At 35.5% G+C, this 23229-nt stretch overlaps 1 protein-coding gene across 6 annotated transcripts in view; it reads right to left on the bottom strand.

Moving 5' to 3' along the window:
• Nucleotides 1–23229, bottom strand: part of LOC144238239 (cadherin-18) — a 595479-nt gene that overhangs the window by 59872 nt on the left and 512378 nt on the right. For all 6 annotated transcript variants that reach the window (XM_077772003.1, XM_077772030.1, XM_077772038.1 and 3 more), the window contains 2 exons: nt 19553–19806; nt 4011–4147 (listed from right to left, as the gene is read on the bottom strand). In XM_077772003.1, coding sequence (XP_077628129.1) covers nt 4011–4147; nt 19553–19806 — 391 coding nt within the window. The remainder of the gene's footprint in view (nt 1–4010; nt 4148–19552; nt 19807–23229) is intronic.

Here is a 23229-nt window from a genome sequence, read left to right as displayed (position 1 = left end):
ATCAAAGACAGCTTATTGAATTTATCTAATTCTTAGTGTCTTCTTTTAAAGTCATGAGGATAATTTTATGTCAGAGAAAGAATTTTTAAAATAAATAATACAATAAACCTTAATAAATGAAAATATCTGTCCAAAAATGAACATCAGCTTCCCTAAAGAGCCATATCAGTAGAGCACAGCTCTAGGAACCAAACTATCTAGATTCATATTTTGTATGAGTCTCAATTTCTTTATCTACAAAGTGAAAATAATGCCTGTCCTCTCTATTTCAGAGATTTTTATTAGGATGACATGTCTGTGAAAGTATACCACACCAAAAAAATATATATCTTTTAGTTATATTTAGCAGCAGCTAGGAAGACTTTTATGGACCAGACACATGTTTTCTGCCTTTACTATTTGACTGGGCAGCTGAGTTGACTTAGAACCAAAGAAGAAAAGAGAGCAAAACCAAATACCATGTAAATAAGAGTGGCCTTGCATTTGGACCCTACCTACATGTTCAGAGGCCCACATGCTTTTTATGCCATCCTATACTCTCAGACTGATCCCTTTATAAGTGGCCTGTTCAGCTGAAGAAAGAAATATATTTCCCCCCTGTGCACAGATGTGGCTTGGTCTCATTTAGTCTTAAATCCTATTCTGGTGCATTGCCTCAACTTCCTAGAAGGGGCACTGTTCTCTTACTTGCACAAAACTCTAGGTAGGCTAAAAAAAGTATTTAAAATATTAACTTCTAGGGGTACCTGGGTGTCTCAGTCATCTCTGGATTGATTTTGGCTGAGGTCATGATCTCATGGTCATGAGACCGAGCCTCGTGTTGGCTCCGTGTTAAGCATGGAGCCTGCTTGAGATTCTCTCTCTCTCTCTCTCTCTCTCTCTCCCTCCTCCCACTCACACAACTCTCTCTCTCTCAAATTAAAAAGAAATTAACTTCTACATGTCATTCCATAGAACACCAAGCTCCTCCAAAACTTATATTAAGAAGGTTTTTAAAAACCTGATTTCATTTCTGCAAAAGACAACATCAAACAAATGATAAAACAAAACACAGACTGGGAGAAAATAGTTGTAAAATATGCATCTGATGAAGGAGTATTTTCTAAAGCATACAAAGAACTTTTAATGTTTACTGATAAGAAAACAAAACCTGATTAAAAATGGGCCAAAGACCTTAACAGACACATCATCAAAGAAGATATACAGATGGCAAAAAATGTATGAAACGATGTTAGATATTTATATCATCAGAGAAATGCAAATTAGAGCAACAATGAGATACCACTACATACCTCACTCAGAGTGGTCCAATCCAGGAACACTAACAACAGCAAATGCTGACGAAGATGTAGAACAACAGGAACTCTCATTCATTGGTGGGAAATGCAAAATGGCATAGCCACTTTGGAAGACAGTTTGTCATTTTCTTACAAATCAAATATACCCTTACCATATGATCCAGTAATTTCAATTCCTTGGTATCTACCCAAAGAAACTGAAAACTTTTGTCCATACAAAAACTGAGGTGCCTGGGTGGCTCAGTCATTTAAGTGTCCAATTTTGGCTCAGGTCATGATCTCATGACTCATGGGTTTGAGACCTGCGTCGGGCTCTGTGCTGACAGCCAGCTCAGAGCCTGGAGCTTGTTTCGGACTCTGTGTCTGCCTCTCTCTCTGACCCTCCCCCACTCACGCTGTCTCTCTCTCTCTCAGAAATAAATAAAACATTAAAAAAAAGAAAGAAAAGAAATGAGCTATTAAGCCATGAAAAGGCATGGAAGACCCTTAAGTGTGCCTCTATTACTAAGGGAAAAAGCCAATCCGAAAAGGCAACTTACTGTATGATTCAAACCATATGACATTTGGGAAAAGGAAAACCTATGGAGCCAATAAAAATCAGTGGCTATCGTAAATCAGAGTGAGCAGAGATGGATAAGCGGTATATGTGGGGATTTCAGCGCAGTGACAATACCATGCATGACACTATAATAATGAATACATGCCGTCATACCTGTGTCTAAACCCAGGGAATAGCAAGAATGAAACAACCTAAACTCTAGACTTTGGGTGATTATGATGTGTCAGTGTAGGTTCGTCAGTTGTGACAAGTGTATCACACTGGTGGAGTGGCTGAGAATGAAGGATGCCCGACATGTTTAGGCCCGGGGCTATTTGGGAAATTTCTGCACCGACCTCTCCCTTTGCTGTGGACCCTACAAGTGCTCCATCAAAAAATAAAGCCTCGAAAAACTTCAGTTTATAAAAAGCATCAAGTACGTTTCCAAAACAGAATATATTAGTAAATGCGTCGGTAATGTGGCTGAATTTAAGGTTAATGTTTACAAATAACTATAAATGGAAGGGTGCCCAGTGATATTTAATAAGGCACTTATGACAAGCAATCAGTACATGAAAGTGCACTTCCTACACAAGTCTCCAATACGACTATGAAATCTTCACTATTTCTCATTCTTTCTACATGCCTATTTATAATTAGGGTTACATTATTTTTAGTAATGCTTATTGAGGTGTCCCTGAGGCTTTGAGGATATTAAAATTATCATCCATAAAATCCAGGATAATACAATCTATTATACTGCTTTACTTTGTAGATAAGTAACTGATTTCCATATGAATTACTAACAAATAGCAAAAGAAAAAAGAAAGAAAGAAAAGAAAAAAAGAACTTATTAAGTATATATTTAAGACATTATTTAAGTAAAAATGGGCATTTCCTTTGGTAATGATTGCAACTAATATAATTTTTATGGTATACATGTACTTATGTATATTCATAAATTTGTTCCTACTTGATACAAATATTATTAGGATTGAGGTGAGATTTAGAAACAATCTAAAGTATGGTTTCTGACTGAAATACTCCTGGAGTTAAACTAGAAGTTATTTTAAAGTCAGTTCCTGGTGTTTTTCTTTTCTGACAAATATTATTTTCTCTAGGGGTTCTTTCCTTCCATCTTCTCTACCTGGAGCCTGTTCCCCAAAACCACACAATCTTCCCTGAATCTTTTCAACGTCCTCATCATTTCTTGGATATACTAATCCATTAATTCCTTTATTTTTGCAACTGATATTGAATGAGCTCCTGTCATTTGACAGTCATTTATTTGTCATTAGGTGACAAAGAACATGTAATTCCAGTCCTAGTCTGGTTATTTTGAAAATGAAAATTAACCCAAATGATCATAAATGAACCCACTCATGTATTCTTTATAACACTCATTTGAAAGTAATTAGTGAATGCTTATTTTCAAAGAGAGTATTATGCTGAAGAAAATTATCTAAATGGAAGCCACTTGAGCTAATTTTGCAGATGTAAAAACATAAAATTTCAGGCAGAATATAAAAAGCTGGGGTAGTCTAATTATTGATTGGTAACAGGGGACATTATAAAAGTGCATAAACCATAAGGAACTACCACCTCACACCCACTAGAATGATTATAATCAAAAGATACATAACAATAAATATGGGTAATAATATAGAGAAATTGGAACATTCCAGTGCTTTTGGGAATGTAAAATGTAGCTACTTTGGAAAACAGGCTGGCAGTTCATCAGATAATTAAATACAGAGTTTCCATACGACAGAGCTATCTCACTTCCGGGTATATGCCTAAAAGAAATATAAATATGTCTACAAAAATCTTTCGTATTAATGTGCATAGCACCTTTTTTCATGTTAGGCAAGCAGTGCAAGGTGCAGAGCAAGCCTCACGATTAGGAGGCAAACCAAATACTTTGACTCAGGGATGGGGTAGGAATGTTCCGTGATGTCCATTTTCCATCTGTATGCTGGGATGTAAAAAAAGAGAGAGAGAGAGAGGTATACGATTTATTCACTAGATCTGACAATGAGTAACTGCATGTTATATGTTCTGTACGCTCTGCTAGATGCTGGCGCCACAAAGAAAAATGGTGAGAGCCCTGTGCCTGAGATATAAATCTTCATGTATAAGTGACATCTTTTTTTATGATACATAAAGTACTTTACCATTTTCTGAAGCAGCGACTGTGATGTTGTACCATGGAGTTTCTTCTCTATCAAGAACCTTTGTGGTTCTAATGGTCCCAGTACTGGCATCAATGTTGAAAAATCTGTCATCTTCAGCACTGTGGTCAATGAAGTATCTAGGGAAAGAGAGAGATAATCCTTCCTTTTACTCAAGGATATAATGAAGACAGCAAATAAAACTAAAACAAGGGTAGTATTAAACCAGATATATTCAAATATTAAATGTATATTTTTAGTTTCTATATTTGCCTTTTAAGATTTGCCTGGCATTCTTATATTTGCATAGAGCTGACATCAATTATTGTTATCTGCCAGCCCTTAATTAATGTTTACTTTAATTACTAATTCAACTTGAGAAAAACACCCTTCTGAACTTCGTGAATTGAATGGTAGATACTAGAAACAGAGGGATTAATAATGGAGAGACAAAAATATACTGCCTCAGAGAAGTCTATAGTACCTTGGAAGGAAACACACTAACCTTTTTTCCCCCCCTTGAGATAGAGAGAGAGAGCACTTGCCGGGGCAGGTGGAGGGACAGAGAGAGAAAGAAAGAGAGAGAGAGAGAGAGAGAGAGAGAGAGAATCCAAAACAAGCTCCACACTGTCAATGCAGAGCCTGATGTGGGGCTCCATCCTATGAACCATGAGATCATGACCTGAGCAGCATTTCGGAGTCAGATGCTTAATCAACCAAGCCACCCAAGTGTCTCCTAAAAACTAAACCCTTAGTGAAACTTCTCATTTCTATATGGACAAAGTTTTTAGGATAACAGGAGACGTCAGGTGTTTATCCTGGAGTTTCATTATAGTTTAGATTTGAAGAGTCATATAAAATAAAAAACAAAACATTTCAGTTAACTACCATAGTATCTCTATCACCTAGGCCCTCCCCTTGTTTAGTGATAAAAATGAGAAAACAAATAAATGGGAGGTAGGTCTCATTATTGGCCACAAATCATCTTCCCTCTCCAATGCTGAAATGTAGAGCTCTTTCATGTTAGTTTTGGTGCCCAGCTTCCTTTAGCAAATAGATGAGCACCGGGTGTTGTAAGTGTTGAATCACTAAATTGCACACCTGAAACTAATATTACACTGGATGTTAACTAACTGGAATTTAAATAAAAATTTCAAAAAAAGAAGAATGAGTTGACAGTGATGATGTTCTATTCCATATTTGGGGCAAGATTTCCTGAGACATGGCATATCCCTCCTTATGTTCTGCCACTGACCCACTGACACAAAAGGGACATGCTGCGGCTGATCCTCTGATCCCAGAAGGAAGATGAAACACACAAGGACAAAGTTGTCCCCGTTCAGGTACCCCATCCTAGAGGGGAGCTACCTAGTAAATGAGCAGATGGATGATTGAATGCATTGGAGTCAAAAGTGCTGGCAAACAAAACCCAGCCTAGTTCACTAGTTCAGCTGATCTGCAGCTAGTTCTCTCTCTCTCTCTCTGTCTCTCTCTCTCTCTCACACACACACACACACACACGCACACACACACACACACACACAGTGGCTATAAATCTATATCCCTAAATTTTGGAGTTTTATGTTATCCAGCAACAGTTTATTAACATAAATACAAAGCAAAATATAGTGAACAATCATTGTATGTTCTATAAATGTTCCAAACTATTTCTAGAACTATTTAAGGAAGAGTGTTTTCTCCTCTCCTTAAATCTCTAATATTTTCCCTCTTTCCTTAACTTCAGCTTAAGTAATATTTCATCTACTGGGGCGCCTGGGTGGCTTAGTCGGTTAAGCGTCCGACTTTCGCTCAGGTCATGATTTCGCGGTTCGTGGGTTCGAGGCCCGCTTCGGGCTCTGTGCTGACTGCCGGCTCAGAGCCTAGAGTCTGTTTCAGTCTGTCACTCCCTCTCTCTCTCTGACCCTCCCCTGCTCATGCTGTCTCTCTCTCTCTCTCCTAGAAATAAATAAAACATTTAAAAAAATTTTAAAAAATAATTTTTCATCTAGATCTGCAGAATAAAAATGAATTGGTTACGTACAAAGAACTAGGGGAAGAATATTCGCAATACAAGAAACCAAAGCGCAAATATCCGAATTAAAAAAATAACTTGATTAGGTTAAGAAACAGCGTGTGTTTCACTGTGGCTAGGCAGATAGAATGAGGTCTGTGGTTGGGGGTAGGATAAGCAATCTGTGTACCACATGGTAGATAGTTCTTACCTTTTCAAAAGAGGAACAGGAGATTTTTTTAAAGTTTACTTATTTATTTTGAGAGAGAGAGTGCACACACACGTGAGTGAGCAGTGGAGGGGCAGAAAGAAAGGAAGAAAGAATCCCGAGTAGGAAGCAGTCAGCAGGAGGCCAATGCAGGGTTTGGTCTCACAAACCCTGAGATCATGACCTGAGCTGAAACCAAGTGTCAGACTCTCAACCAACCGAGCCACCCAAGCGCCCAAAAGGGGGATTTTTAAACAAAGGAAATATGTACTTATTTATGTGCTGGAAAAATCATAGTGGCTACTTTGACTCTTAGACTGCAGAAAGTTAACTATTCAGAAAAGAATAGTGTTGTCTTGTAACAAAAGGTGAGAAAAGGAAGAAAATGGAAAAAACTGTATAAACTAACAGTATATATTGGTACAGCCTATAGAAATCTTTATTGGAATGGAATTAGTAAAGGGGAGAAATTACAAATGACTTGTTTTTCCTGTGGTGGTGGTGGTGTGTGTGTGTGTTTCATCTACCAGGTAATTGATAAGCCTATTTATGGAGCTGGATAGAGGTAGAGGGAAAAATAACTCCCTTTGGGAGAAAAATAATTTGGGAGAAATCAATGATTTTGATATGTTATGCCTTAGAAGTCAATTAGATAAACATGTGGAATAAAAACCAGATATTGGATATGAGTGTGGAGATCGAGTTTTCTGAACAATAAATATCCATTTGAGATATATCAGCCTAAATTTAAGGTAATGGGAAGAGTATAATTTCATCAGGGAGAGAACTGTAGGAGAAAAGTGAAATATTGAGCTCTACAACACCCAAACTTCTGAGCCGAAAGCAGCCCAGCATCTGTCCGTGAGCAGGCGCAAAGAGAGGAAGAGTCTAAGGGAAGAAAGTGGGAATCGGATTGCACAGAAGCCAAGAAAGGTAGGTATTTCTAAGTGAACAATTATAGTGAATTCTATTAAAAGGCTGAGTGAAGTTCGTAAGGGTTGATTGGATTTTGGAAGATGGGCATCATTAGTTAACTTGAAAAAAGAATAGTTTCTATAAAATATAAAGTGTTTTTTTTTTTTTTTTTTTAATAGTGGACTCAAGACTCTATTGAATGTGAATATACAAAGCCCAGGAGTCACAATATTTTACTGGAGATCTTTACCTGAGAACAGAGACCAGAGAAAGTAGTGCTATATACCATCAGAGAAATGACTCAACATATTTTCCCTTTTCTTGGGGATATTAAGCATTGTCTTTGCTGAAGGTAATGAGCCTTTTGAAAGAGTGAAATATCTAAAAAATGTATAATTTATGAGAAGGTGAGCAGTATTGGGTTCCAGAGAACAAATGCAGGGATTTCCATCAAAAGTAACAGAGACTCTTCTTCTGTTTTAACATGAAGGAAATCTCAGAAGTTTGGTAAATACATAGGATAGATGATTGTGGTAGTGGAACTATTTCAAAATTCATCATAGTTTCTGGAATAGAGTATAATGTCACTGAAATACAACTTCATGCCTTTAATAAGCGTAATGTGTTAAAAGAGTATGTAGAACGTAGTGCTAAGGTGTGAAATCTTGTAACAACCTGTGGAAACACATGCACACACATTATAGAAGATTAATAGCATCATGCAGATCAAAACTAGAGAGCATTCTAAGCAACTGCCTTTAATGTAAAGAACGTTAGAAGAGCCAGAATATAACCCTTGTAACCTGTGTTAACAAAGCAAGGAATAGAGCATTTTGCGTTGATTTTTTTTTTTAACAATAACTATATGTTAATTGAAGACAGTTCAATGTAATGAAGGCATTTAAACAGGAAGAATAGGTATAAAGCAAAACTGGTTCAGAGAAAAGTCACGAAATCCAGATACTAAAGAACAGTGGGAAAGGGTGATTTCATTGGGCTTTCCCAAAGAATTGGGTCATGGTGCACTAAAACTGATTTTGACTATTTTTTTAATATTCTAGTCCATTGGTATAAAAAATGAACCAGTATAAACTGAGGCAAGAGTATATGTAACTTGGCAAGATTTTTAAATATACTATTCTTCAAATTCTACTTTTTCTACATAAGACTATACAAGGATAATATATGTAAGACTTGAAGGAAATACACGTATATGAGTTATTTACAAAAGTTATCTTTAAAAAGGTAAAGAAAGGTCACCTTCATGTAGTTCTCACAGTGTACCATATTGTGCTTTAAGTGTTTTCTCAATATTAGCTCACTACAAACTGAAAATAACCACATGAGACAGGTACTATTAATAGCCCTTTTCTACAGAGGAAGAAACTGAGGTATGGAGTGATGTAGAATTTTATCCAACATCAAGGAGCTAGTGAAGGCAAAGGATTAAAATACAATATAAGTCCATTTTAGTAATATTTGTATGCTCCCTTAAAAAAAGTAGACAATATTTAAGGCTTTATTCATTCAAACATATTTCTTTGAAGGAGTACAAGAAAGGAACGAGGGATATTTAAAGAGAGGCTACAACAATACCTGGGAATTACTTAGATATGATTTAGTTAAGCAAACAGACAAGAAAAGGAAACGAAAGTATTTGCAAACTAACACGCTTGATATTCAGAGAGAATAGTAAAATTCAAAACAATACAAGGCTTCAGACATGGTTTTGATCAGTCTTTTTTTAAATGTTTTTATTTATTTCTGAGAGACAGAGAGAAAGAGAGAGAGGGAGAGAAAGAGAGAGAGAGAGAGAGAGAGGAGGGTCAGAGAGAGAGGAAGACACAGAATCCGAAACAGGCTCCAGGCTCTGAGCTAGCTGTCAGCACAGAGCCCAACACGGGGCTCAAACCCACAAACCATGAGATCATGACCTGAGCCGAAGTCAGACCCTTAACCCACTGAGCCACCCAGGTGCCCCGAAAATTGATTAGTATTGAAGGGTAAGCATTAGAGAGAGGTCCATTATGGATCATCTAGAAAGCAGAAAATTTAAAACTAAGAGAGAGACAGACACAGTGAGATATGTTAAATCTGGTTGCAAAACTGGGTGGCCTTTTTCAGAGCACTGTTCTTCTGGTATTGACTACTGGACTATCAAGAGAAAAAGAGAGAGAAGCTTCCTGCTGTAGCTTTTGATACGATAGAGAAAGAAGTTCTTTCCTTCATCCATACATTAATGCTCCTATCAATATTACTGCCTTTATGCATTGTGTTACACTTGAGTAATAAGAGCGTACTTTAAAATAAAATATAAATATGTTTTATTTATATGATTTAATCATATCTTCAACTATGCCCATGAGAAAATGTAACTACTTTCTTTGTAGCAGAGATGACTAGAGGTGTTTGGTGGGGAAAGTTCAACTCACAGTGCATTTTCAAAGGCTAAATGCATAGATAGGCTCTTGAAGATACACAGATAAAAAAGAATGTTGTAGGGGCTTTTCCCAAGAACAAAGTTCCCAATTTTCATATACCTTAGAGGTAATGACCTCTTCAGACCCTTTGAAAACATCTATATTCTTTTACTCTGTGTAAAAGCTGTAGATATTGGGCTTGGTTTATTCAGAATGCAAAGATGAAGTCTTTGGAAATTTGATTCTAAAATAGATCTAGCATATGTGTGAAAATGGTGTTAAGCAGTAAGGAAATTAACACAGATTTGGAAACCAAGTAAATAGTGTTCGTCAAGCTAAGCCTCTTATTAGCTCTGTGGCTTAATCAATGTATCAGCTCTCTGAGCTTTCTCTGTAAGCAAAATGCAGATATGATCTACATCAAAATTTTATTGCGAGGATTATATGAGGTAATATTTGAAACTATTTTATGTTTGAGCCTCAAATGATAGGCTCCAACAGAGAAATATCAGTTGTTTTAATGTCTTTTAGGGAGTTTTTTTTTTTTTCTTGGAAACCTTGAGTCTATTCTGATGAGAAGGTTCACAAGCAGTAAGGGCTGTTTTTTGTTTGTTCAGAATCTGTTCTGTTTTTCTTGCAAAGTGATGTAAGTACAGTGGGATCTGAATAAGGATTATTACTGAATGAATAAGTATCTCCATATAAATAGCATGAACTACTGTTTCTAAAAAATCTATCAGAAATTAAATTATTTGTCGGGGCGTCTGGGTGGCTTAGTTGGTTAAGCGTCCAACTTTCGCTTAGGTCATGATCTCGCGGTTCGTGGGTTCGGGCCCCACGTCAGGCTCTGTGCGGACTGCCAGCTCAGAGCCTGGAGCCTGTTTCAGTCTGTGTCTCCCTCTCTCTCTCTCTCCTAGAAATAAATAAAAAATATTTAAAAAAAAAAGAAAAAAAAGAAATTAAATTATTTGTCATTCCTTACTCAGGGCATATGAGTCATTTTATTTGAAAACTGTATGAGAGTAAAGCTCTTTTTCTTTCACCCAATGAAGCATAAGTGTATGACTTTGCCTCATAAGTGAACGAATAAACTAAACAATTATTCAACAATATAAAGAAGAACCTGTTAATACATAATGTGAAATTAACTAAGGCATTCCATAGTAGCCTTTACTTCTTTTATATACATTTTGGTAGAAATCATCAGGCCAATAAGTCATCATATTTTACTTATCTAGACCAGTATGTTTTCATATAGAGACATTTTTATAGATTCCTAATATTCTTCATATATATATTTGAAGTTTGTTAGAATCATTCAGGAAACAAACTTCCTTTTTTTTTTTTTTTTTAAGAGTGAGAGCTTAGCTTACTTTCCTCTGTGATCGAGAGATACCTAAATACTGAAAAAGGGACAGATTCCCTTATAATTCCCACAGCATTTCACTGAACTCCTAGGTCTGCATTTTATTTTAAAATGTAATACAGTGAAACTCCATTGTACATCTAGTTAATTCCTGGGACAAATTCACAGGCATATGTGGCCAAAGGGGTAGTAGGAGGGAGGAAATGTTGAAGAGATACAAGGATTACTCTATTATGATGATTATGACACACCATTATATCCCTATCACCACTAAATGTTCACTGCATCCTGAGTGAAATTATCATCAAGATGATATCTAATATTAAATGCTATTTGGGAAATTTAATGATCAATGATCAATAAGATGCTATCTGTGAGGAACTGGTAATCTCCTGGCTATAGACTAGAGCAAGTACAGTTTAATCTTATGCCAGCTCAGATTTTGGTCAGTAGTCCTTAAGGACCCTCTAACAAGACCAGTTCCCTATGCAAACCTTAACTAATTTCCCATTGGCATGTAAATGGGCCCATATAGCATAGGAGATTTTCTTGTAAGGTTGCCATCATAGTGTACAATTCTGGGTTATAACATTTATTCCTACAACCACCTTCTTTCCTGTCATACAACATATGCATCATTTCATATTTCTACAAAAATGTATTGATGAAATAAGTAAAGATAAAATGCATTATATTTAAATATGAGGAAAGTTCATTATTCAAATTAGAATTTATGGACCAACAAATCTGCAGACAAGTTATGGCAATAGCAGTGAATCTCAGTAATGATTCCCTTGATTCAAGCGTTTCTCTTAACAGAAGCAACTTTAAACAAATTACCCAGTTCATCATCTGACACTCCATTCCCCTTTAACTATATGGGCATAGACTCAAGATAATTATTAGTCATGTTAAAGTGCATTGGAAAGTTATTTTTCATTTCAAGAATAAAATTCTACTCCTCAGAGGCACCTATTACTTTCATTATAGTCTGTCCATTTCACTATAAGAAATTAATTTAAAATTTACGTAATGGAAATCTATTTTTACAGTGATTTACTCAGAGAAATATCAGTTGGCCTAAAGTTTAGGAGAACTTTCCAGTTGCCATATTTTAGATACTTCTAGATACAGAGTATGAGAGTTAAAACAAATGTATTTGAGATTTTTGCCTCTCCAACAGCAGCTTTTGTAAGTTTTACTATGATCAATAGATGAGATAAAGTTTAATCAATATACTCCCTGTGGGATATTATAGCAATGTGGATTCATCTTTAACCAAAAGTCACACACCTGCAGTATAGCTTAGATTCAGTAGAAGATTTAATATTCCCTTAGCCTACTCTGGAGATGTGATTTACTCCACAATCCATGCATCCAGAAAATAATCTCTCTGAAATAAATAAATAAATAAATAAATAAATAAATAAATAATAAATAAAAAAATTACAAGGACCATTTGCCACTTGATAGTGTGATTTGTGCTCAATAAAATGGGGAGTGCATAGAGCACACAGACACTTTAGAATACTTTTTAACTTCCTGAACCAAAACCTTGATCCAATGAAATAAAAATATATAAAGAATTAAAATCTCTGCACAAATATGTTTCCCTCTGTTATTCACGCTTCTATGTAACTGAGATATCAGAAATTCCAATAATCCTGAATTCTGGAATGCTATGGAACCATGAGAAGCATTTATTATTTCTTTGAAAAATTTCTATTTGGGTGTTTTGTTTCCAGTCAGTAAACTAGCAGAGTGTCACTAAGCCAGGGCTTAAGTATTCAACCCAGGGCTAAATGAGTTACATATGCCGCCCTCCCTCCACCTCCCACAGAAAATAAGTTATTCTTCTGGTGTCACGGCTGTGATTTGGGGTCATTACCACCACAAACTAAGCTGTTAGATAAATGTGAGCCCCCAACTAGAAAAATCTGCAGGAGTCTTCTGTATCTTTATTGAAGCATGGTCAAAGGGACCACATTCTCATCCAGTCTCTATGATTAGTTAGCTGTGTGAGTCACTCAACCTTCTTAATCTACAGATATTTGCATCTATATAAGAACAGGGTTCTGTCAGTCATCTTTAGATCCCTTTACATTCTCAAATTTCATATTCACATGAGATTTTATGGTCAAGTGATTAGTGTAAATGTACCAACTAAATATAAGGTGGTACAATTACAAAACACGAGTCATGCACAAAGACTTCGGATTTTAAGTGCGAGCCTCCTTTCTCTATCTCTGCCATGTCTGCATGAAATGTCCTTAATGAGTTGTCCCTGTATTAGAAGAATATAAAGGTATTGATGAGGGTGGATTAAGGCTTGCTATTAAGACTCCAATTAAGGTATTTTTGACTTCTAATAAGCTAAACTTTTATAAATAAATTTTGCCTGTAGAATAAAAACTCACTGTATATCAGATGATATTTTTATATGAATATATTTGAAACACTTTTCTGGTTATTTTTCATCTTCTTTCCATGAGTATGAATCCTACATGCAAACCTCCTTAAATATTTTTCTACTCTACTTTTCAACTTTGCAAATTGACTTTGTCATTATTTTGAAATATCTCTTACTTTTCGCTGTTATGGAATTCCAAATTAAGGCAGTATTCCTACCTCCTATCTCAACACAAACTATGTGAAAATTTAGAAATGCATAAGAAAAATGCACCAGTATAAGGATGCACTGAATATATAGGAAGCGTTTGTTCACTAAGGCTAGAACTAAACTCAACACAAACTGATCAAACACTTCTAATTCTCTGCAACTATTACTTTTTAAAGATATTTTAGAAAGATTTTTTTAATTGAGCAATATTTTCAAATCTGATAAAAATGTTATTTTATTTCTTATGTTAGCATATAAATAGGCTGTTGTTCCTAAGTACTGCCATGGTGAGCATTTGACATAATTATGCAAAATACTTAATATTTCCTTTTGGTTCTTTATGGTTATTATACGAAGAAAACATTAAAAATTTTAACAATAATGCAATGTATAGATAAAATCAGATTATGAATCAAGGTGGAAAAGAAGTAATATGGGGGACTATACTTATATAAATTTATACTAAAGCTCTTTATTCTATGAGAAATATTGAGAACTTTAGTAATTTTCTTATTGTTGCATTAGATCAAGGAGTATATATCTTAGACTTTACAATATGAAGAAATTCTAAAATTTAAAACAGTTTTGCTTCTGAGATACTAAGAGTTAAAATGAGACTTTACTGTCTTCAGTATTCTTTTTCCTAGTGTACGAAATGCATCCACACAAATCCTGGATGGCAGGTACTGGAATTCAATCAATGGGCTTTCTAAGCATGTAATCATCTACTTTATGACGTGTAACTTCTGTAAATGCAGTTTTTTTTGTTGTTGTTATTAGTAGTAAGTTGAAATATATGGGAGGCAGCATACTATTGGTTTAAAAAAGAAAACAAGGTTTTGGGTGTCAAGTAAAGCTGGATCTAAATTTGGAGTCTCCCATGTTATCACTATGTAAACTTAGCCAAAGTACTCCACTTTCTGAGCCCTCAATTCTTCATCTGTATAATGGGATGAATAACAGATACTTTAGGGTTCTTTCACAGGTGTTTAGCATGCTTATAAAGCCCCTGGCCCACAGATAGCAAGCAAAGAACAGTCACTATTTTAATGTGCCATTAAAAGGTCACATGATATAAGGTCACATTTCTAGAAAGCTCTCTCACTTTTCATGTCCAACATAGGATTATTCATCTCTCAGTAGCTATTCAGGAAATTCCCAAATTCCATTTGTAATACACTGTGGAATGAATATAGTCTATTTAAATCAAGGGTGTTTCTGTTGCTAGTAAATAGCCTGGTCCTGATTTTTTTTAAAAGGTGATAGTAAATATTGCTGCAAATTGCACATTCTTGTTTTGAGTTAACAGAGACAAAAGCTATACATGGTATGCTCTTAGAAATCTAAAGAATCTTACTAATAGTTTAGAAAACTGAAACACAAAAACAAGTCAGAAAGTTTTCACAAATGCCTATAAGACTCACACTTCCTTTCATTATCAATTCTATAAACTTGGAATTAATTGCACTACAGGGCACATTGCAAGATACATCTTTTCAAAGTACGTTTCCTTAATTAATACAAACATTTGGTCCCTCAGAAAGGTGGAAGTGTGGCTTGCTTTTGTGTTTGTTAATGTTTTCTGTTTTTTATTCACTGTTTATACCTAGAGGCCCATGTGAATGACACATTTTTATTAAAATAAAGAATAAATACTATGTAAATTATGCCCCCAAACAGCAGCTATGAGTGGAATTATTTTAAGGCAGCTTTGGGAGGATACATTTTAGTTTTCTAACCAAAACAAAGCAAAAAGAATAATGCATATGTTAATGGATTTCTACATCTCAATATTAGTATTTGGAAACAATATACCAATCACCTGTGCATCCCAGAGAGTGGGAGAATATATCTAACATACCAAGTGTTCAATTAAAAGCTTCTAATAATATGGTGCAATTACTGAGGCAATCAATAATATCATGGTGCAATTAATTATATGTACATAATATATTTTTAATAAAATGTACATGTTGAAACATCCACATGACTATGCATGTATGTAAAGCATACATACTGGTTTGGAGTCCTGAAAGAAATCTTTTCAGAATTTCTTTCCATTAGTATAATTAGCCCAACATTTTAATTTTTTTAATTAAAAATTTGTTTTAATGTTTATTTATTTATTTTTAGAGACAGAGAGAGCACAAGTGGGGGAGGGGCTGAGAGAGAGGGAGACAGAATCTGAAGCAGGTTGCAGGCTTTGAGCAGCCAGCACTTAGGCCAACGTGGGGCTCAAACCCACAAGACTTGAGATCATGACCTGAGCCAAAGTTGGACACTTAACTGACTGAGCCACCCAGGTGCCACTTTAAAAATTTTTTAACATTTATTCTTTTTTGAGAGAGACAGAGAGACAGAGACAGAGCAAGGGCCAAGGAGGGGCAGAGAGAGAAGGAGACACAGAATCCAAAGCAGCTCCTGACTCTCAGCTGTCAGCATAGAGCCTGACGCAGGGCTTGAACTCACGAACTACAAGATCATTACCTGAGCCAAAGTTGGACACTTAATTGACTAAAACACCCAGGTGCCTCTTTAGTCCTCCATTAAAAAAGAAAAACATTTACTTATTTTTTGAGAGAAAAAGAGAGAAACAGAGTGTGAGCAGATTAGGGGCAGAGAGAGAGAGGGAGACACAGAATCCAAAGCAGGCTACAGGCTCTGAGCTGTCAGCAGAGAGCCCAAAGTGGGGCTCAAACCCATAAACTGCAAAATCATGACCTGAGCAGAAGTTGGATGCTTAACCAACTGAACCACCCAGGCATCCCAATTAGCTCTACAGTTTTACCAATGCGCAAGCCAGTTTGGCTTACTCTATGTCAGGGTTGCACATCTTCATAATTATTTATATTTTGAAACAGCAACTCCTCTCTGGTGGGGACCCCCTTGTGAATTGTAGGATGTTCCAACAGCGTCTCTGACCTCTACTGACAGATGATAGTATTCATCCCCCAGCTGTGACATCCAAGCAGGTCTTGAGATGTTGCCAAATACCACCTGATGTGTGTGTGTGTGTGCATTGTCCTTGGATGTGAACCACTGTTCTATATTGGATGAGTGGTTTTGTGTGTGTGTACCTTGGGACATGAAGAACAGCACTGAGAGAAGTTTGTCTCTGACCTCAATTTTCTCCTCCCTTTTGTCTACCTTTTTGAACATACATTCTACTCCTCATAACATTTTGACAATTTGATTATCGTGTAAATGTAAATTACAGAATACAGCATTAATATCTAATTTTCATAAGAAACTTTTACCATTTGTTTACCAAATATTTTCACATTAAACTAAGAGCATGAAATATGTCATTCTCAAAGTGTGTTGTCTTCTATTGGTAAAGGATGGCCACATTTATAAATATCTTTTATAATGCTATAAGTTTTTAATAATTATAATAATTTTACTTATTATTTAAGTGTCCAAAAACATTTTAATACTTATAATAATTTTACTTATTATTTAAGTGTCCAAAAACGTTTTTGGAATATGGGATTCTATGGAATGACAAGGCAGAGTGAGCTTCCCTCTCATTTGACAACAAAAGAATTTGACTTATATTTTCATCTGTTAGATAATAATGACTATAATTAGGTTTATGCATATTATTTTATATACTTTGCCTATCCTGCAACTTCAAGCAATGCCCAGCTCTTGCTGTCAGTGTGACAGAGGGGCTATCTATGGACAAGGTATTATTTCTGTACTCACAGAGGGAAGAGGAGTGTTAAATATATAAATTAGTGCACAGAAAATTGTTTCTTTCCGTGCTTCGGTGCTGTGGGCATTTCTTTTTAAACTGAAGTAATAATGCTTATGTAAAAGGAAATTGAAACCCTTTATAAGCAATACATACATATCAAGGAGAACACTTACCATCATAGCTTTTGTTCAAAAAGATAATAAATAAAGAGTCTGAGAATAAGGACTTGATGGGAGAAAGTAGACAGATTTGTTAAAGATATCAAGCTCTCTAGGTTTTTAGGATTATCCAAGGTATAAATAAGAGGTACTTGATGTTACTTGTATATAACCTCTTGCATTTATCACACTTGTGGTAAGAAAGAAAAGAAAAAAGAAAAAATATTTTCTTGATCGTGTAAGAAAAGCTTTAATGATCACTACTCCATGACATCCTACAATAAAAAAATATTTAGTGAGGTCTTCCTGACTGTGCTAAGTATTTTATATCAATTTCACTTAATTCTATCACATATTTATACAACATTATTATTCTTTGCTCATATATTTGAGACTCAGCAAGGTTCAATGACTAGAAGATCACATAGCTAGTAAATCAAGATGCCAGAATTCTCACCCTGGTCCATCTGTCTTCAGGAAGTAAGTACTTCTCAGGGCACCTAGGTGACTCAGTCAGTTGAATGTCTGACTTTGACTCAGGTCATGCATGATCTTGCGGTCCATGGATTTAAGCCCTGTGTCAGGCTCTGTACTGACAGCTCAGAGCCTGGAGCTTGCTTTAGATTCTGTCTCCCTTTCTCTCTGCCCCTCCCCTGCTTGGGGACACACACACACACACACAAACACACACACATTCTCTCTCTCTCTCTCCCCCCCTCTCTCTCTAATTCAAACATTAATAAAAATAGAAGTACTTCTCTAAGTAGTACTCTATGCTGCCTTAGACAAATTAGCAGTTTTTGAGTGACTGTTAGGTGTGACTGTTTAGCATTTCATGCACATTGCTTCATGCATTCTTACAATAATTCCAACATATAGATGTTAATTTTCTTGTTTTACAGATAAGGGTAGAACATTTCCTATACACCCACAACTCTTGTGACAGAACCAGGAGTCAGAGATGAGTATTAGTCCCAAATCCTTGCTTTGTCCTGTAGCTGTATTTACCATCACTCAAGACACAAGATTCTCTAGCTTGTAGTTCAATACTACATAGCTTTTCTATTCAATTATGCTCACATCCATCAAGTTAAATGGAAAATGTAATCTGTTTGGTGAACAATATACAAGTGACCCTTGACAAATGCAGGATTTAGAGACGTTGACCTCTTCCACCCACACACAGTTGAAAATCCACATATAACTTTTGACTCCCCAAAAACGTAATTACTAAGCCTACTGTTGACTGAAAACCTTATCAATAACATAGTCAATTAATGCATATTTCATATATTATATGTATTAGATACTGCATTCTTACAGTAAAGTAACTAGGGAAAAGAAATTATTATTATGAAAATCACAAGGAATGGGACACCTGAGTGGCTGTTGGTTAAGCATCCAACTCTTTTTAAAAATTATTCTTAATGTTTTTTATTTATTTCTGAGAGAGAGAGAGAGAGAGAGAGAAAGAGAGAGAGAGAGAGATTGGGAGACAGTGTGATCAGGGGAGGGTCAGAGAGAGAGAGAGAGACACAGAATCTGAAACAGGCTCCAGGCTCTGAGCTGGCTGTCAGCACAAAGCCCGACATAGGGCTCGAACCCACAAACCATGAGATCATGACCTGAGTGGAAGTTGGACGCTCAACCGACTGAGCCACCCAGGTGCCCCAAGCGTCCAACTCTTGATCTTGACTCAGGTCATGACCTCACAGTTCATGAGTTCAAGCTCCATATTGGGCTCTACACTGTCAGATGCTTAGGATTCTGTCTCTCCCTCTTGTGGCCCGTCCCCCCTCAAAATAAATAAATAAACTAAAAAACAAACAAAAAAGGAAAATCATAAGGAAGAGAAAATACATTTGCAGTATTATTATTTAAAAAAAATCCACGGACAAGTGGACCTCTGCAGTTCAAGGCCATGTTGTTCAAGGGTTAACTGAACTCAAACTGATTAGCTACATGCATTCTAAATTTGACAGAAAGCCATCTGATACACTACTCAAAGAATCAATTAATTATAATTTAATTATCTTAATCAAAAATAGAATGGAAATAAAATATTTCACATTTTATTTTATTCATTTAACATTACTGCAAGAGGCAATAAAAATCTTTATGTGTCTAAAGATTAAAACATACCATACCTTACTAAGCTATTAGCAGTGTCGGGATCTTGTGCCAAAACTGTGCCAACAACAGTCCCAATCTTGGCATTTTCATAGACTTCCATGACGTAAGAAGGCATGGAAAACAGTGGTGGTTCATCTACATCCCCAACAATGATCTTCAGCATGGTAGCATCTTTGAAAGGACCCAAGTGAGAAAAGCGAAAATCAAGGTGTGTATTTGCTCCTTCTATGGTGAGAGTATATGACTTCTTTTTCTCATAGTCCAGTGGCTGTTGGGAAAAAAAAAAAAAAATATATATATATACATACATATATAAATAAGATTTCGAATATTATGAGAGCCATGCCATTTCAAACAAGCACTTTCCCCCCATTCTTTAAAACAAACATGGATAGATTTAAGTCAATCTCTTTCCATTTATCAACAGACTATGAAGTTTGTCTTCACAACATTAAAAACAAAAATCATGAAAGCCCAAGTCTGAATCCACTGTAATTTTTCACAGCTATAAATACGATATTAACTAGGAACAAAACCACATTTCCCAAAGGCAAACAAATACTGTCTTTTTGGGGACTCCCATTCTTAGCCTCTAGTAACTTCTCTCTTCTTCTCTTCAGTCTGCATTAGCCATCTTAAAAATATGTATTACTAATTTTTTGACTTTATAAAATAGAGTTCTGTTTTGCATTTAAACAATTTATGTTTTATTATTTATTTTTATCTATCATCATCTTACTTTCACCTTGGTGGTTTTAAACTTGGTATTTTATCTTACAATCTGATAAATTTTAAGTTTTCAGTTTAACAATATTTCCTTTGAATCTTCTTAAGATATTTTATACAAACTTTTGAATCTTATTTTTATTGTTTAACTTATTTTTTTTCTATTTTGATGCTATTACCATTTCATATATTTGCTTTGTGTTCATTTACTTTGATATATTTTTATGTTTTGATCTGCTTTTTTAAATTATAATCTTTTTTCTTAAGTTTATTTATTTTGAGAGAGAGCATGAACAGGGAAGGAGGAGGAGAAGGAAGAGGAGGGAGAGAGAGAGAGAGAGAGAGAGAGAATCCCAAGCAACCTCTGAGAGGTCAGCCTGCAGAGCACAATGTGGGGCTTGAACTCTCTAAACATTGAGATCATGACCTGAGCCAAAATCAAGAGTCTGATGGTTAATCAACTGAACCATCCAGGTGCCCAAAATAATAATCTTTTGTTGTTGTTGTTGTTTATACCATTTATTTTTTTTAGTTTTGGGTCCACATCAATACTTTCTCATCATCTTTTTAGGGTTTTTTGTCTTTTATTTTAAAATCATCTGATATATATATATATATTTTTTCTTCTATTAATAATATAGGTCAGGAGTCATTAATTTACTTACAATGATGAATTTGCTCCAAGGAATATATGGTCTAACTTGGGACATAAAATAGTAAATAGACATTTATATCACTGTATATTTAATGCCGCAGGCATACTAGTATTATGAAAATAATAATGATACAAAATCAGATATGGGAGAACCTATAAGCAGCTATGTATTGTTTCTAAGAAGAAATATTTTTTCACCTAACTGAATGCAATATGTTAGCCTTGATGGATGTAATAGACTCTATGACCTAAAATGAGCCCAGGTTTAGGATTAACAGTGTCAAAAGTTTTCAGGGTAATGTTAGCGCAAAGGATGCAGAGGTCAGCCATGATAGAGCCTGGTGAAGTATCTACTGATGCTAGTCTACCTGATTAATACCTGTGAGAAGAAACAGAGAACAGAGAACGTTTTCCCCCTATTTCTGCCACTGATTTTACACTAGGGTGCTTCAGTCTTGCAGTCTTCCTTCCGGGCAGTATATAAGAATGATTATCTCCTCTGGGGGAACTCAGATAGTTTCTTTTAGTCCAAGGGCCAAGGAGAAGCTGATTAGAAAGAGTGTCCTTAAAGAGATTTTTATAAACAGAATGATCAGTCCTACTGATGATTATTTCCTTTATCTCTTCTGAATTGCCTTGGAATATTGGCCTTCCAAGAGACTGAAGATACATAGAAGGAAAAACAACCATTTAATTACCAAATAAGATACTAAGAACCTAGAACCTGTCATACATCTCAGGGACATGGATGAAACTGGGTCATTGCAATAGTTTACAAGTTTTTATAAGACAAAATAAAAATGTAAAAAATCTTAAATACTCAAATTTTTAAAAGTAGGCAATATATCATATAAATACATGTATATATGATAAAATATTTCATATTTTAGATTTATATGTTGTTTTGGTTTTTTAAATCTTTTATTTATTTTGAAGTGTGGGGGTAAAGGCAGAGAGAGAGGTAGACACAAACTTGGAAGCAGGCTCCAGGCTCTGAGTTGTCAGCATGAGCCTGACAAGGGGTCTGAACTCATGAACTGTGAGATCATGATGTAAGCCAAAGTTGGGCGCTTAACCAACTAAGCCACCCAGACACTCCTAGATGTACATATTTAAAAGAAACATTAATTGGTTCTGCAGTTTATGAATCCACCAGATGGGGGTCATTTCCTTCTGAGGGAATTTAAGTTACAAATAAATTGCCCTTCATCCTTCCTTGACCCCTTTGTCCTTAACATTATTAGTAAATTAGAATTTGTCTTTCACTAATTCAGTACATCTCATTCAATCTAAATAGTCTATCCTAGAAATGGTGCACATCTATCACCTATCAGGGATTGGGTAGGTGGATACGATCCCTGCTGGGCACAGAGAAGCATGGGATATCAGAATCTAGGTATCTGTTCATGGGAAGCAACACCCTTAGCAGATTTTAAATATGTTTAAATCAATGGAATATTTTATAGTCAACCTGCTACATCTGGTAAACTACAATGATTAAGGCTCTTGTCTTTGAGCTTCAGTGTTTGAGACATAAAACTAAAAGTAAAACAGGACAAAGCCCATAGGATTTGTTTACTGGAGATGCTTAATATCTCTTTTCCGCTAAAACACAGGATTTTAAAAGAGTCATCTTTATTTAATCACGTTGTAGGCTTTTGCATCTTTCTGACTCTCAATGAAATTTGTAAAGGTAATTTTGGCCACCTCTACACTATCGGATATTATTACCAAGTTGTGAATTTGATATGACAGGCATCTATTGGTTTGTTTTTAGCAGGTCCCTTGGCAACCTCTATGTCATTTATCTTAACACTAGCCTACCTACTGCTAAGGTACAGGCTGTTTATATGGGCACATGGTTTCATGCTTATGATTCTCTAATATATATTTAACTGCCTCAAGGCAAGGATAGTCATTTTGTAGGAGTTATTCGCCGCGACTGGCAGATGGATGGATAGGGATCCAGCTAGAACCACTAAGGAATGAGAATATTATTTAAGAATGAGACAGGGATTTAGAAGCAAATAAATTAATGCAAACGGAAATATTTTAACAACCTTTATATAGAAAATCTGGCGGTGCTAAGTGGGGATTGTAGTATTATGTATAAAGTGTGTTAATTCTTTGTTTTGCATTAAAACAACAATAGTGCATAGATATTGGATTAGGATTATAATTATTCTTTTACCTACTCCAAATACTCATCACCCACACATTTTAAATATATCTTCCAGTAATTGCCTACTAATCATTTGTTCCTGGGAAACTATTTAAAACTCTGCCGGTGGGTTGTACTTTCCATAGTTA

Source organism: Crocuta crocuta, unplaced genomic scaffold (assembly GCF_008692635.1).
Source record: "Crocuta crocuta isolate KB4526 unplaced genomic scaffold, BGI_CrCroc_1.0 scaffold51, whole genome shotgun sequence".
Classification (NCBI taxonomy): domain Eukaryota; kingdom Metazoa; phylum Chordata; class Mammalia; order Carnivora; family Hyaenidae; genus Crocuta; species Crocuta crocuta.
The sequence above is the reverse complement of the archived record's forward strand: the minus strand, read 5'-3'. Positions and strand labels throughout refer to the sequence as shown.